A 16386-nucleotide genomic window follows, 5' to 3' on the forward strand; every position below is an offset into this window, starting at 1 on the left:
TGGCATGGAAGTAGGACTCTCTAACCAGAAGGCTAAAACCCAGGGCTCTGGCCTTGTGACCAGAGAATTCTTTTGGGAGTGAGGTTTACTAACTACATCTGCACAGCGACACCTGCTGGCCTCTGTTACATAAACTCAATTAAAATGAGTGAATGGAATGCACTGGAAATGCATCAACACTTAAATGCCCCAAAACTTTAAACGCACTTAAAGGGACAGAGTTATGACACTTCATTTTTTAGTTAGTTTAATTAACGGAAATGAGTGACTAACCTTTTTCAAAATTTGAGTTACATTAACTTAATTATTGTATTAAAACAGAGTGTTTGGTTTAATAGTGTGCTTATGGAGAAAGTACTAATATTGTGATGACCTGGCAATCATGTGTGTCACATACTAGAACATTTGCCTGGTTTTTGTTGCAGGTGTGAGTGAAACATGGAGAATGAGATGTGTGGCTCACTTGACATGATGATGCAGTTTGTCTAACACAGATCTCATGCTCCTGAGCTCCCCATGAGGCAGAAGTGTATGTGAGGGTAAAAAGGGAGGTGAGATCCTGGTTGAATCAAACTGAGGTTGAGCACTGAAGACATTAGGAGCACATGGGGGGGGGGGGGGGGGGGGGTGATGAGAGATATAGGTGAGGTTTCTCTTTACACATTCTACATGTCTGACATGCTTGTGGTTCACCAACAGCCCAGAGCTGCAGATACACATTTTCCTCCACAAACGTCCAAATAGCCCAGTTTTGAAGTTTCAAAAAATCAGGCGACATGAGGGTCAGTTGTGAAGACACTAGACCAGAGCATGTTGCCTGGGTTAGGTCAGTGTGTTGAACAGCATTATAAAACATCTCATTGCTGTAGATTCACAATCACATAAAGATTATGCAGATTTTGCATTCTTGGATGTTAAGGCAACAGCTTTGGAGCCAGAGAATTTGACATGTTGGATTCCATCAACTTCAGGAGGCAGAGGTACAAAAGGCTAAAACTTAATGTATGGGCACACCCCCCCCACCCCCCCAGTGAAAACACCAAAACATATGTACATGTCCTTAACCATATTTGGTGATCATTTGGTGTGAACTGTTTTACAGAATCACATGTCAGTGAAGCAACATCATGACACTGAGCCACATGTGCCTTCAGTTTTTGTAGCAGTCATTAAATGATAAACCACAAAGGTTCTTTGAAAAATGAAACATAGTAGTTATTAAAGTCTGCTTTATAATCTGACTTTGCCTGGAAAGATTTTTTCGTTTTTTCTGTGGCTTTGGTCCTTGTGTTTTTCCTGTATAACTTGTACATCAGTCTACAAAAGTAAGTCCTTCCAGCTCTCCCCATGGATCTGCCTGTTCTGGCGCAAGTTTTACACAGGATGCCTTTACTGACAAAACACCATATTACATGGATAATGAGCAGAACCAGGAACCTTCTTCTCTGGAAACAAGAGCGCTAGCTTCTTGGCCACCATCCCTGCCCTGCAAGTGTACTAAAATGAGGTGTTTGCCTTCTTTGTTGTGCTCTGTATTTTTGTTGGTGTATCATTCATACATTTGAACCCAATCTGCCATTGGGAGAGGTGTAGTGTGAATTTCACAAGTAGATATATCAGTGTTTGTAATGAATGTCCATAATGTGTTACCTCATGGAGAGAGAGAGACACACACACAAAATGAAGAGATCAAACATTTAAAAAGGCTTTTGAGTACACTGTCCCAAAAAACACTTCTCCAAAGAGAATATGTTGGCAGTTTTCGTTAGGTTGACATCTATGGACTGCATTAAGGTATTCATGACTTCTCTCTTATAGAGGTAAGTACTTTGTGTGTGTGTGGGGCTTTTGGTTGGGGGGTGTTGGTAAGCCCTGCTTGGTTTGTGGATGTAATGCTGGTCCATTTGTTTCCTCAGGTCTGTGCCCTGACTGGGACCAGTGGGATCAGACCAAACCAGTGGACAATGCCCGTGAGGCCATGCAGCAAGCTGATGACTGGCTTGGCATTCCCCAGGTAATATACAAATCACAGAATAGGTTAGCTTTCTGCTACTGCAAAACAATCATTATGATGGCAGCCACCTTATTGAACTAAGCCTAAGCTCTTACCCTGTTTTGGTCAACTACCAAGATCATTTGAGGCTAAATTCAATCTTGTGTATTGCATTTGATATGCAGAATTCTGCAGTGACAAAGATTATGATTCTGAACAATTAGATGGCAAAAAACTGAAATGTTTTTCATATTCTGGTTTTGAAAGGGTGAGTTCTATGCATACCATGTATATTCTACTGGAAAATCCTTTGAGCTCACACATACTGTAGGTTTTCTGAAATGCCGTTTTGAAGCTCTGAATGTCCATCAGTCCGGCAGTGCTTACTTCACCCAAATCTGGGCTAATCCATAAACTGGTAAAGTGGTAGAATGTGGACAAAATGAGCATGACCTGGACTTTGACAATGAGGCCCAAACACACCACCTTGGTTTAGCATTTAGCAAGGGGAGGTGATGGTCTAGTGGTTTAAGTGTTGTGCTTGAGACCAGAGGATCCTCTGTTCAAATCCCAGCCTGACCGGAAAATCACTAAGGGCCCTTGGGCAAGGTCCTTAATCCCTCACATGCCTCACATCAGAGTGAATGTGAGGCTCTGAGCATCTGATGCAGATGGAAAAGTGCTATATAAATGCAGTCCATTTAGCATTTTAGTTCATTTCTTGTAGACTTGGCAGCTTCTTGACTGGTGGTTTGAATGCAGGTATGTAAAATTATGACCGGCTGACTGCTTCCGTAAAGTAGACTTGTATCATAAAGCTATCATACAAATTAACACTTCCAACAGAAATACTGGAGCAGACTTTTTACATGGTTTTGAGCAAGCAATATCTCATATTTGTAATAAAATGCTCAGAAAAGATGACCAGTCAGTCCACACCAGTTGGCAGCCACTGCAACAACGGCTCTGAACACTGCTCACAGTACATAACTACCTGTCACCCAATTCAACCACACCCTTAATGAATAATTTTATGGCTTAAAGTTTATTCTGTCAAATTCACATTCTCAATACTGTTCATATGAAGGGGTAAACTAGCTGTAGACTGAAATATATAGATCATAGCTCTCCAGTGACTACAATGGCCTTCCTCATTCTCTCTGTGTACCTGATACATTATCATTTTTTTGATTGGTTTCTTTTGTAATTGCAGACTCTAATAAGCACTTGCCAATAAGATTTGACAATCTGTGCAGTCTAATTTGAGGCAAATGAGGTAATTGCGTCATCGAACATGCAGAATTGTGGTTGGCACATTGGACTGATGCTACTTAATGGGATGTTGGAATTTGGGCAATCTCCTATTTAAAAGCTATTTTAACTTTTAAACTGCAAAGAAATTTGTCAGTTCCAAATATTAAATTCAGTGCTTCAGGTTCCTCTCTTGCATTTTTGTTTTAGACATTGACATGAATCAGAAAAATACTATTATATTTTTGATATAAGCCAATACATAATGCAATAACTTCAACTTTATGATTAACTAACTCTGCATATTACAGTTAAAACTTGAGGAGTTTAATGCAGGCTTTAAACTCCCCCCCCCCCCCCCCCCCCTTTCCCTGCCTCAAACTCAAAACATTCTTTAGCCCAGTGAGGGAAGCTACTGAGACTATATGACGCATCTGGATTTGCAGCTGCAGCATTTTGCAAAGTAAATGTGTGTAAAACGTGGGAATTGCACACAAAATTAGCCCTCTGTTAAGCTTGAAATGATCTACAGTGGAACTGGTGATGGCGACAGTCAAATGACAGGACTGCTGTGTTGCTTTTTAAAATTTGGATTGGAAAAATGAACGTCTCATAGCGTGATTGGCACAGTGTGGCATGCTGATAGTTGGCCCTGTGGTCGCAGCAGTTTCCGCCCTTGGCTGGCTCTGTTCCTGTTGTCTGTGGGCTGTAAACAAGACAGACTGTCTCAGGTACTTTCTGTGTTGCAGTACAAGCTAGTGTGGTTTTATTCACAATCAAATTAAAACACTTAGTTGATCAGTGTGGGTAATGGTTGCCACAGTAACTAACCAAGCATTTCCTCAGCTGCAGAGCTCTGCAGTCTTACTTTTCCATCAGTGGATGCAAATTATGAACAAGTTATAATTTAGTCTCTGATCAGGAGAAGTTTTTTTTTTTTTTTTTTTTTCCTGTCTCTTAGGTGATAACCCCAGAAGAAATTGTTCACCCCAACGTGGACGAGCATTCAGTCATGACCTACCTGTCCCAGTTCCCGAAGGCTAAGCTGAAGCCTGGTGCACCACTGCGACCCAAACTCAACCCTAAGAAGGCACGTGCTTATGGACCAGGTACTCTAAAACACATCTGGGGCTAGATCAATGTTTACTTAGCAAAGCACCTGGATCAGATCACGAGTAGCTTATGGTGGGGGTGTTGGATGGAGGAAGAGCGATTGAAATGTTTATAACTAAGAACCAACAAATAAATGCAAGTTAGTCTAAGTGAGACAGTAGGGAAAACATCCACAGTACTCATAGCCTGTTAACCTGAATGTCTAAATATAAATCTTGGTGAGCTGCTCACATACAACATGGCTAGTTCTCAGTCTGAGAACATGCAGAGCAGCTCTGAGAATGTGCTGTCCCATCTCTCAGCTCTCCTGTCTCCTCAGGTATTGAGCCTGTGGGTAACACTGTGAAGAAAAAGGCTATTTTCACAGTGGAGACCATCAGTGCTGGAATGGGAGAGGTGCTGGTTTATGTGGAGGATCCTGCAGGACACCGGGAGGAGGTGACGAACCTGTGATTTTGGGTTTTTATCTGGGTAATTATATTTTGCCTTAACTTTTTTCTTCCTTCCCCGCCCTTGTCTTCAGGCTAAAGTTACAGCCAACAATGATAAGAACCGCACCTACTCTGTCGTCTACATTCCTAAAGTCACAGGCATGCATAAAGTAAGCTTGGATTTCATAATGGTTATTTTTCTGTCCTAAAGCACAGAAAAATATCAACCTTCAATTGTTTGTTTAAATTCGTACTTACAGTAAGTAAATTTGTACCACTCTCAATCTACTTTATAGGTGACAGTGTTGTTTGCGGGGCAGCATATTTCTAAGAGTCCCTTTGAGGTGGATGTCGGTACGGCTCAGGGAGACTCCAGCAAAGCCACGGCACAGGGACCAGGCATCGAACCGTCAGGAAACATCGCCAACAAGAGCACTTACTTTGATGTGTATACAGCAGGTAGTGAAGCGTTTACAAATGGTCTGAGGAAATGTGGGATTTTTCAACCTCACACCCATGTTTGTGTTCTAGGTTCAACTTTTCAGTTGGGACAAAAGCTGATAATTGTTCCAATGTAGTTAAGGCACCTTGACACTTACATGCATTTAACCCCTGCACTGCCGCGCAATTCATCAAGCCAATGTGACCCGCTGTGTTCCGCTGGATGCCGCGCTTTGTGCCATAGATGTCTCGTTATATAAAATAATTATTTTGTAGCGGATTAATCATTTGCTGTCAGTTTGGCTGATGAAAACCACCTGTAATGCTCCAAAATCAGGAATTTTCTACAGCTGTAGCTGTTCCTGTGCACTTCATGATGTGGAGAACGCATTTGGAATCATCTCAAAGATAATTATATTGTAATGACATGGAAAAACAGCTGCATTTTCATTTCTTTTTAGGAGTATCTGTAAAGTTAAGTTTATAATAGATTTAGCATCTCATCATAGTCATACAAATGAGCTGTGATGTGCTGACAATGACTTACAGTGATACTGTGTTTTTTTTAATTGTTTACACAATGTTCACATGTAGTTCACAAAATTAATGCGTGCCTGAGATTTTGAACATTTCAAAAATTTCTTTGCGCACGTGATCACAGGCACGCACAGTTTACGAGTTTACTCTCTGGCACCGCAGATTGTGTACCAGTGTGCGACTCAAATTCATAGTGTCAAGGCACCTTCAGAATGTAGACAGTCAAGGACAGATGGTAAGTTGAAAACTTCAGGGTAAACGGCTTCTTTTTGCTGTTGAAGAGGCACATATCGGTGTCTGAAAGCAGGGAGAGGATCCCTACAGAGGTAGAGAAATGTTTGAAAATAAGATTATACATGTCTAATTTCTGTACAGAAATGATGCTGTCCAGACTAGGGATGGGTATCAATAAGATTTTATCTATTGATTCCCTTATCAATGCCTCCTGTGAATTTTCTGTGTACTAAAAGTAGGCTTTACAGGTTTTCTATGTCAACATTTTATTTAGTCTGAAAGTAAATGAATATGAAATTGGTCACTGGATCCTTGATTTCTGGACATGAATAAAAATCAAAATCTGTACACGGTCACTGGATCCAGGGAACATTCTTGAGACAGCCCTTTTGACAAGTTCAAAGATGCTAACATTGACCTATTTTAAAAGGTTAAAGTAATTGTTTCCTATTTTTATGCTATGAATCATGCAAATCACTTGTTTTTTTTTTTGGTTTTTAAATACAAGGGGTGGGAGTGACAGCCAATCTGAGTAAAGTGGCACCATGATGTCACTTTGGAGCTCCAAATCTGCTTCATTTATGTATAAATATAGCAAGTTTCTCATATTACGTAAAAGCGAGAAATAAACTCTTAAACTGAAAACGCTGTTACTGGAACCTGATAACCCCTCTGGCGTGATTTACAAGACATCACGAAATGCCAGCGTGCATGTGCATCACATGCGTCTTTGTCAAAAGCTCATGTATACACACACACACACCCTCCTATAGATGCTGTTAAAATGTAAATAAAATAGTTTGACTTTATTCTTTAACATCAGTATAAACATACAGAAGTGAATGTGTCAGTGATACATGGAGAACACAAAGCATAAACACTTATTTCCTGTGTGTGTGGAAAAGTCTGACTCCACAGTGGATATGAAGTCTCATGTTTTAACGACCGGATCTGAGACTGAAGGACAAGTTACGTGCCGCCGCTCATCCACACAGCAGAAAATCAGAGGCGCAGTTACAGATTTTTCTGTGAATTTGAATTCGACTCTGACCAAAACTTTGACGTGACTTTTTTAATCATAGTTTACATAGAAAAGTTGGCTCAGTTTTTCTATATGATGATTAAAAAAAAAAACGCTCCCAGTAAGGTGTGTGGTTTTTTGTATCCTGTTTCAAAATCTTTTGGGGAAGAATTTACTTCATCTCCATGCAAACTCTACCTTGCTAAATCTGTATTTTATAGTTTCATCTATTACATGGGTGTGAAATATCGAACTGGAGGAAACTTGAGTGGGGTAACAAAAGTATTTAGTCAGCCCCTGATTGTTCAAATCCAGAAAATCACAGGATTTTTAAAGAATTTATTTGTAAATTGTGGCAGAAAATAAGTATTTGGTGACTCACAAACAAGCAAGATTTGACTCTTGCAGACCTATAACTTCTTTAAGAAGCTTCTGTCCTCCACCTGTTACTTGTATTAATAGCACATGTTGGAACTCGTTATCTGTATAAAAGACACCTATTCACAACTTCAAACAGTCAGACTCCAAACTCAACCATGGCTAAGACCAAAGAGCTGGGAAGAGTGAATCTACAATAGTCAAGCAGGTTGGTGTGAATAAATCAACTGTGGGAGCAATTGTAAGAAAATGGAAGACATACAAAACCATTGATAATCTCCCTCGATCTGGGGCTCCACGCAAGATGGGGTCAAAATGATCATGAGAACGGTGAACAAAAATCCCAGAACTACACGGAGGGACCTGATGAATGACCTGTAGAGAGCTGGGACCAAAGTAACAAAGGCAACACACTACACAGAGAGGGACTCAAATCCTGCAGTGCCAGGCGTGTCCCCCTGCATAAGCCAGTACGTGTCCAGGCCCATCTGAAGTTTGCCAGAGAGCATATGGATGATCCAGAAGAACATTGGGAGAATATCATGTAGTCAGATGAAACCAAAATAGAACCTTTTGGTAAAAACTCGACTCGTATTTGGAGGAAGAACGTTGAGTTGCATTCCAAGAACAGCATACCTACTGTGAAGCATGGGGGTGGAAACATCATGCTTTGCGGCTGTTTTTCTGCAAAGGGGACAGGACTGATCCGTGTTAAGGGAAGAATGAACGGGGCCATGTATCATGAGATTTTAAGCCAAAACCTCCTTCCATCAGTGAGAGCACTGAAGATGCAACGTGGCTGGGTCTTCCAGCATGACAATGATCCCAAACACACCGCAACGGCGTGGCTCCATAAAAAGCATTTCAAGGTCCTGGAGTGGCCAAGCCAGTCTCCATACCTCAACCCCATAGAAAATTTGTTGAGGGAGTTGAAAGTCCGTGTTGCCCAGCGATGGCCCCAAAACATCACTGCTCTAGAGATCTGCATGGAGGAATGGGCCAAAATACCAGCTACAGTGTGTGCAAACCTGGTGAAGACTTACAGGAAACGTTTGACCTCTGTCATTGCCAACAAAGATTGTTACAAAGTATTGAGTTGAACTTTGATTATTGACCAAATACTTATTTTCCACCATAATTTACAAATAAATTCTTTCAAAATCCCATGATGTGATTTCCTGGATTTTTTTTTTCCCTCGTTTTGTCTCACAGTTGAAGTGTACCTATGATAATTACAGACCTATCATTTTTGTAAGTAGGAGAACTTGCACAATCAGGGACTGACTAAATACTTTTTTGCCCCACTGTACAATAAACACTTAACATGCTCTAAAAGCATGTGCGTTATTTTGCATGATGCATAAATTCAGTATCCCAAAAATGCTGACATCAGTGGACAGAAAAATCTTACTGCCTTTTCCATTTATATAAGTGAATGAGAATCAAATTTAAACCCAAATCAGTGTTCCTGAGAACTAAGTGGTATTGTTTACTTAGTGTAGGTGACACCAAAAAAGTGCATAAATCACTAAAAATGATGAAATGTTGAGATTAAAAAAAATCCTGAACAATAAGTCTAAGTACACAGGTGAAGGATAACGGCTGTCTGAAACCTGCACTCTATTTCAGCCCTCAGCCGCAGCCATATTGTTGCTTCGTTGTCACCAGAACAGCACCTGCTGATTCAAACCCAAATAAATTGTAAACATGGCAGAGGTTGAGCTGTTTTCTGACTTTTCTTCTTCTACTGTGGAGCATTATTTTTAAGTCCAGTCTGAAGGTGTCTGAAGAAGCTGTGGAGACACAGCCTTATGGTTTTTAGCTTTATTTAGATGGCAGTGAGGGAGACAAAACCTTCAGTCTGACAACAGTGATATTGGCAGAGTTCAGAACACAGAACTGTGATTAGAAAAATAAATAATGCAGGTAACTTTGGCATGTGGGTGGAGGTGATAAACTTTTTTTTTTTTTGCCAGCTTCTTGTCCATAATCAACTGATTAAAAAAAAATAAAATAAAAAAACCCTGACATCAGAAAAAACTGAGGAAGGGTGGATTTTTTTTGTCTTTTTTTTTCCTCTTAGAAACAGGTACATTTCAAATCTGAGAAATGTCACGAGGGACTGAAAATAACTATTTTTAAAATATTTCCTTCCTGAATAGTTAATGTACTGTACGTTGGTGGCGTAACACGTTTTTATTAAATATTAAAACCATTCACACAAGGAGTAAATAATAGTCTTACCTGTCTTTCAGTGAGATTATCTTCAGTCTGAAACTTATCCACATTTACAAAACATCTGAAAATAACTTGATTCCTTATGTCCTGACTGAAGAAAAGTCCATTGTCACACAGCAGTTTGGTGCCAGGTTACAGCGTTGGCTATAATCCGTTGATGGATAGTCTCTGCTGTGGACAAGTCCTCCTCATTCCACCATGGGCTGCTTTGTGCCCATGGTGGAACAACTTGCGCCTCAAGTTGAAAGACTTGCTGTTCCTCATCTCATAATGTCTGTCTGCACGCAATGTGGAGAAGCCACAGACACTGTGCGTGCACGCGCTTGTCAAGATAAGTGTTCCACCTGCCAATCAAAAGGATTTTGCCAGAATTAAGTGTTGACACGGAAAACGCCTTGCAGCTCCGACCAGAACCACTCCGTGTAAATGGGGCTGTCAGACTTTGAAAATCCATAAATTAATGGGGCTATTAAGATAATGGTTCTGGCGCAGTTGTCACTTCCTCCTTCTAAAATGTTAGGACTCGATGGACGTTCCCGTTTTTAGAGGAATGTCTATGATGATGAATGTCTGTCTTGAATTTTGTCATTGCTGGACAAATTGTAAATTTCAACTGGTAGTCTCCTACTCTTTAATTTAAAATCAAAGAAGCTTGCACAGGTAGTCTGTTTTAATTCACATTACTCATTTTCCTGTCTAATCCTCACCTCTGTTACCCAGGTGCTGGTGATGGAGATGTGAAAGTGGTGATAGAGGATCCTGCTGGGAAGAAAGATACAGTGCCTCACACCATTGAGGATAAGGGTAACAGTAGCTACCGTTGCACTTACAAACCCACCCAGGAGGGGTCGCATTCCATCTACGTCACCTTCGCTGGCGGTCAGATCAACAAGAGTCCCTTCACAGTTAGTGTGGGAGAAGGTAAGACAAGTTTAATTTTTCACTCCATCAGAGTGCATCTATCAAGTCACATTCTGTAGACTGTTAATGACCTTACATACCCTCTAAGATTATACTTTTAAGTGACAAAAAAAGAACTAAACTACACATTGCTAAATCTGAAACTTTTCTGCTCGTTAAAGGTTGATGTCTATGGACCCCCTGAGGGTTAACATATCAATCGGTGCTTTTCTTCTGCAGGGACTAAATCCTGAATGTAGTACTTGTCAGTTGTCAGGCTGTTGTCTGAATGATAAAGCAGTGCTCGTTTCACCCAGGCCGAAAGAACCATGGAGAACAGGGATGCAGGAGTGACAGATGGGTGTTGGGTCCGCTTTTGTCCTGTACTGCTCTTAATCATCACAAAGAATGTCAGTGCAGACAAACTGGTTTGCGTCATATGGTTACGGAGGTGTAAAAAGTTGTGACATGGTTAAATCTTATTAATACAGGTTAATATTTAACTGACAACTATATACTTCACGCAAACTGGGCACTTGGTAGAACCAAGGAGCAACATCTTCTTAAACTACATTCATATGAACTTGTATTCCAACTCTTCAACCATAGAATTTCTTTTAGCTCCTCCTGTTTGCTCTGTCACCACAGTGGACCCAGTATGGATTGCATTTTTGATTTGGCACAGGTTTATGCCAGATGCCCTTCCTGATGAGACTTTGGATGGAAAATGAGGCATGGATGGGCTTGAGCCAGGGACTACCTTGTTGGTTGGAAGAGAAGAGTGCTGAATTCCATTTATAGTTTTTCAGTGTTTCATGAGATGCAAAATACATAAGCTCCTTGAAGAAAGTTGAAAAGTTACTTTCCACTTCCTGATAGTATCTGATCAGGTCGAAACAGACCACATGTTGGTGCATTGTCATATCGACACACAATAGAACCACCTTGGGTTCTGGAAATACCACTCTGCAGTTATCATTTTAGTGTAAATGTGTCCTTCTGTCTGTAATTAAGAACATGTTTTGTTGGCAAAAAGTGAAACTATTGCATTAAGCATCTGACCAATCACAGCCATAGCAGTAGATGCACCACCCCTTTAATCCCACATCTAGACAAAGCTACATCAAGATTGGCATTAAGGGATAGATTTTCCTCTGATGCTCCAGCACACAGCTGTTGCTATTCCTAGTCAATTAGAGTATTGGTCCCTGCAGTGAAAAAGCACCTAATGTCTGGAACCCACAACCATCTGGGGTTCTCATGTTTCGCTTGGTAATTTGTACCATTGGAACCATTTCAGATGCTATGATAATGTGCACCCTTTGTTAATTAGGCTTTGACAGACTCTGCCTGATGGCCACAAAAATAATATGAGAGATCTCACTGTGCCCTGAAATATGTGCTGCTGTAGTCTAATTCTTTCCTCTTCCTGCTGCAGTGCTGGTTGTAGCCTCTCCTTCCCTTATTACTGATAGACGTCTGCTGGTATCTGTCCACTCTCTGGAACACCTTCTTCCTCCCGCTGTCATTTCCTGTTTCCTGGGATCTCTCTTGGGTACCCGCCGTGTGTGAGAGAGAGAGCTGTCTGCCCATACAGATATTTAAGCAAGTGTGTTAAAGTGTCAGTCAATTCCACCATGTGTGCATGACTAACTTTCTTGTGTAGACTTGCTTTGTATCATTGTCTCATAAAACCATCTGCTTCCATCACTGCCATCTCCTCCTTATTAGGACTTCAAGACGTGGATAACGCAGTGTGCAGCTTGTGTCTACATGCAGATATGAAATTCGTCAACATTTTGACGTTACTGGCGCTGGATTAAAACCAGCGTTCCACTGCAGTTTGTGTGCACACAGGAATTTACTGCCTCGTTTCTTCCACCTTACAGTACTTGTAGTCTTGATGACTTGTTTCTCAAAATATGGACTTGTGTTGCATGATTTTTCAATGTTTGTGGATAATTAATGCACTCTGAGCACTTTGTTCACTTACTGAAAGGTTTCTCTAATTCACTGTATTGTGTATCTGCATCTTATTTAGTTAAGTAGTTATGAGTAAAACTTCATATGTTTGAAATAGAAAAGGCATTTCTCTTGCTGTATCCCGCACAATGCTGTTACCTCCATAATGCCAAAAAGGATCTAGAATTGCACTGTGTGCATCTATGTGCCAGTCAAGCTTTCTTGTGCACATAAGTCTGTGAACAGTGTGTTTTGGCTTTTTTCCAAATTTGAACTGTGCATACTAAGAGTATCTTTGAGCATCTTCAGATTTCAGACGCCCCATAAAGTTCACCCACACTATTAAACTGATGTATTATCTCACTGTAGTCGTACCCCCATATCAGATGTCTTTTTCATATACTTACCACAAAACACATCAGTATTTTATCTAAATAAATGACGTTTGTTTGTTCTTGTATGTTAATTGATAGAATGGCCTAAACGGTGTTAGTCACATCCCAGTGTGATTAAGTCGACGACACAGCTGCTTTTAATTACAAATATGGTATCTGAGCATAGAGACATGCTTCAGTGAATATCTCCTAATTTAGCCACCAAAAATCACACAAGACTAATTGCCATGGCATAAGTTACCAGTAGGAGATGTGCGTGTTTACACAGCACTGTTCATTTTGTCACTACAGTACTTTTTCTTTCACTCCTCTCCGCCACGGGGGTGGGGGCAGGTGTTTGGCACAAATTTAATCTGTTTCTCACAAGTAGGGCTGGGCAATATGACTTAAAATTCAAATGATATAAATTGAATCCCTTCACAGTAATGATATAAACTTGAGTGTAAAAGTTATAATGGAAGTGTTTCTGAATGGGTCATATAGATTAAAATAAACAAACGGATATAATTAATTTTGAGCACCTGATTCTCTGACTTGTTAGACATGTATTTTGTGCATTGGAATCTCATTTCGCCATTCTTGCTTCTGTCCAGCAGGATGCAGTGTTAGTTTGTCCAGAAAGACCTCAGACACCACTATGTGGGTTGATGATCCTGATTGGCTCATGTCATGGGGTTCCACCAATAATAAAGTGGAACGCATGTCTCCCCCCACCCCCGCTCTCCTCCCCCGAGACAGAGCTGTCAGTGCAGTTGAATGAGGAAATGTGAGACTGTTTACTGCGGCTTTCTGCAAATATGCGCACCAAATATGACCATAAAATTCACCAAAAAAAAACATTGTGGAAATTATTAGTCATAATTCAGGTTATAGTAGGCCTATTAACATAATTTAAAAACTTGTATGAAGCTTGAGGCGTGCACTCAGTCTGGTGAATTTAATGGGACAATTGCTTAATTCTGTTATGTGACTTTTACATGACCGAATTCAGTCAGGTGACTCCAGAGAGTTAAAATAGCTTATAATTTTGCATTCTTTCAAGGCGAAATTTTAATCTGCTGAGGTGGAGATGGAGCCTATGACCAAAGCACTGACTGCAGCCTTTTCCAGTCGTTCAGAGTCACTGAGGAAGATACTTTGTCAACAAGCTTTACGTGATTGTTCGGTGGAGTCCAAATCTCTACCGTCGGCCAAATTTATACCGTGAACCAAATATACGAGGTCTGTTAGAAAAGTATCCGACCTTTTTATTTTTTTCAAAAACCTGATGGCTTTGAATCACGTGTGCTTGCATGAGCAAACCTTGAACCTTCGGGCGCATGCGTGATTTTTTTTTTTCTCACGCCTGTCGTTTGCGTCATTTGCTTGTAAGCAGCCTTTGTGTGAGGATGGGTGGAGTCTCTCGGCGTTTTTTCTTTGCAAGGAAATGGTGGAACAACTGGAGCAAGCGCGACTGCATCAAACTTTGTTAGAAACTGGGCGACAGCCAAGTGGAAACCATTTGGATTATTCAGACGGCTTTCTGTGACTATCCTCTGGGCATCACACAGATTAAGGAGCGGTACAACCGGTTTAAAGACGTCCGCACAATGGTGGAGAGCGAGCCACACTCTGGTCGGCATCGACATGCAGAAATGACCGGATCATTTCCAAAGTGAACGCTGTGGTGATGTGGGACCGTCTTGTGATTATCTGAGAAATTGTGGAAGAGGTGGACATCAGCACTTTATTGGCACATTCCACTGACAGATTTGGCCATGAAAAGAGTTGCAGCGAAATTCATCGGCACAACGCTGATGGCGCAGCAACAGCACCTCTGTGTTGAAGCCTCCCAGGACATGCCCTGACATGCCCAGCTCGTCCAGTTTCTCGAATAGTCACACGACTGAAAAGCCACCGAAAGCTGTCTAAATCTTCCGAATGGTGGAAGAGCTGGGCATGTCAGGGCATGTCCTGTGAGGCTTCAACACGGAGGTGCTGTTGCTGCGCCATCAGCGTCGTGCCGATGAATTTCGCTGCAACTCTTTTCATGGCAAAATCTTCTTTCACAGTGGAATGTGCCGAAAAAGTGCTGAAAAAATCACGCATGCGCACGAAGGTTCAAGGTTTGCTCATGCAAGCACAAGTGATTCAAATCCATCAGGGTTTTGGAAAAAAAATAAAAAGGTCAGATACTTTTCTAACAGACCTCATATGTTCATATTGCCCACCTCTACTCACAAGTAATGTTTGTGCTTGATGTGCTGCATCACAAATTGAACAGGCCAATCACAGTGGCTGTAGGTGGGGTTTCAGTATGGCTTCACTTTCCCTTGCGTTTTCAGGAAGGAGCAGACTTCAGAGTATTTTGTGTGTGTGTGTGTGCGCGCATGCGCGCCAACTATATTCTGCCAGCCAAAATAGCCATATTTATTTGTACATTTTGAGACTGCACTTTGTAGTGCCCTCTGGTAAACTGGAACAATGTAAAGCTTTTTACAAACATTCATTTTAAAAAGTAGCAGTGACGTCCTGTAAAGTAGCACATTGCCTGTGGAGATCCACAGGCTTGAGATTAGCTAGTCTTTACAAAATAGGTAAGGCCAGTAATTATGCAAAGTTTCTATAATGATTTGGAATGGAGTGAAAGTCCAGAATGTAATTGTCAGTGTCCATTGTTCACTGTTATTTAGTATCTGTATTAGTCCCATCAAAGTTCTGTTTTGGCGGCATTCATCCTTGACCCAAAATGTAGAAGCATACCAAATGGCAAATGTCAGCTCTCCCTAGTTTGTTTGACGGTACATGGAGACCACTTGGCTTTTAATATACAGATGATTTACCCTCCACCTGCTGGAATGGTATGCGAGTCTAGAATTTAATTAGCATCCATTGTTCACTGTTTGCTAATATCCATAATTTCTACAAAAATATTTCTCCTATCAACTTTAGTTTTACAGCATTCATCTTTAACCCAAAATACATAAGCATAACGAAGTGCAAAGTTCAGCTCTGTTTCTGTGATCGAAGCCGTACACAGAGGCCACTTGGCTTTTAATGTATAGATAACTCCTTTTGATACTCAACTTCATTTACTAACACATTTAAAGTGACATATTTGCCCTCAGTCCCATGTACCTGCCCATGTTACGCCTTCATGTGGAAAATTGGCTCTTAAAGTGTAAAGTTCCTTTTCACAAATCACTTGTCTTACTGTCACTATAATTTTGTCTTGTGGGATTTTGTTGTTTCTGTGCTTCAACAGACTGAATATTTTATTCAGGAGATGAGATGGTGCCCTCTTCTGTTTGGAGAGGAGCCCATCCTTGACTGTGTTTTGAGTTTGTTGTGTGGCTCTGTACACTGGAAGAGGTTTAGTTCTCTCCCCCCTTTCCCAGGACTGCTTTCCAGCAGCCTTTCAGTTTGATGGATGCAGCATTCAGATGAAAATTGTTTTGGTTTCATAGCCTTCACCCTACACATCATTCCTTTCGTCCTCACTGAAATCACACG

At 40.9% G+C, this 16386-nt stretch overlaps 1 protein-coding gene across 4 annotated transcripts in view; it reads left to right on the plus strand.

Moving 5' to 3' along the window:
* Positions 1 to 16386, plus strand: part of flna (filamin A, alpha (actin binding protein 280)) — a 136280-nt gene that overhangs the window by 67998 nt on the left and 51896 nt on the right. For all 4 annotated transcript variants that reach the window (XM_034172055.1, XM_034172058.1, XM_034172057.1 and 1 more), the window contains exons 4-9: positions 1917 to 2014; positions 4206 to 4353; positions 4677 to 4795; positions 4881 to 4958; positions 5085 to 5247; positions 10358 to 10558. In XM_034172055.1, the coding sequence (XP_034027946.1) occupies positions 1917 to 2014; positions 4206 to 4353; positions 4677 to 4795; positions 4881 to 4958; positions 5085 to 5247; positions 10358 to 10558 (807 nt within the window). The remainder of the gene's footprint in view (positions 1 to 1916; positions 2015 to 4205; positions 4354 to 4676; positions 4796 to 4880; positions 4959 to 5084; positions 5248 to 10357; positions 10559 to 16386) is intronic.

The sequence above is a fragment of the Thalassophryne amazonica genome, chromosome 6 (genome assembly GCF_902500255.1).
Source record: "Thalassophryne amazonica chromosome 6, fThaAma1.1, whole genome shotgun sequence".
Taxonomy (NCBI): Eukaryota; Metazoa; Chordata; class Actinopteri; order Batrachoidiformes; family Batrachoididae; genus Thalassophryne; species Thalassophryne amazonica.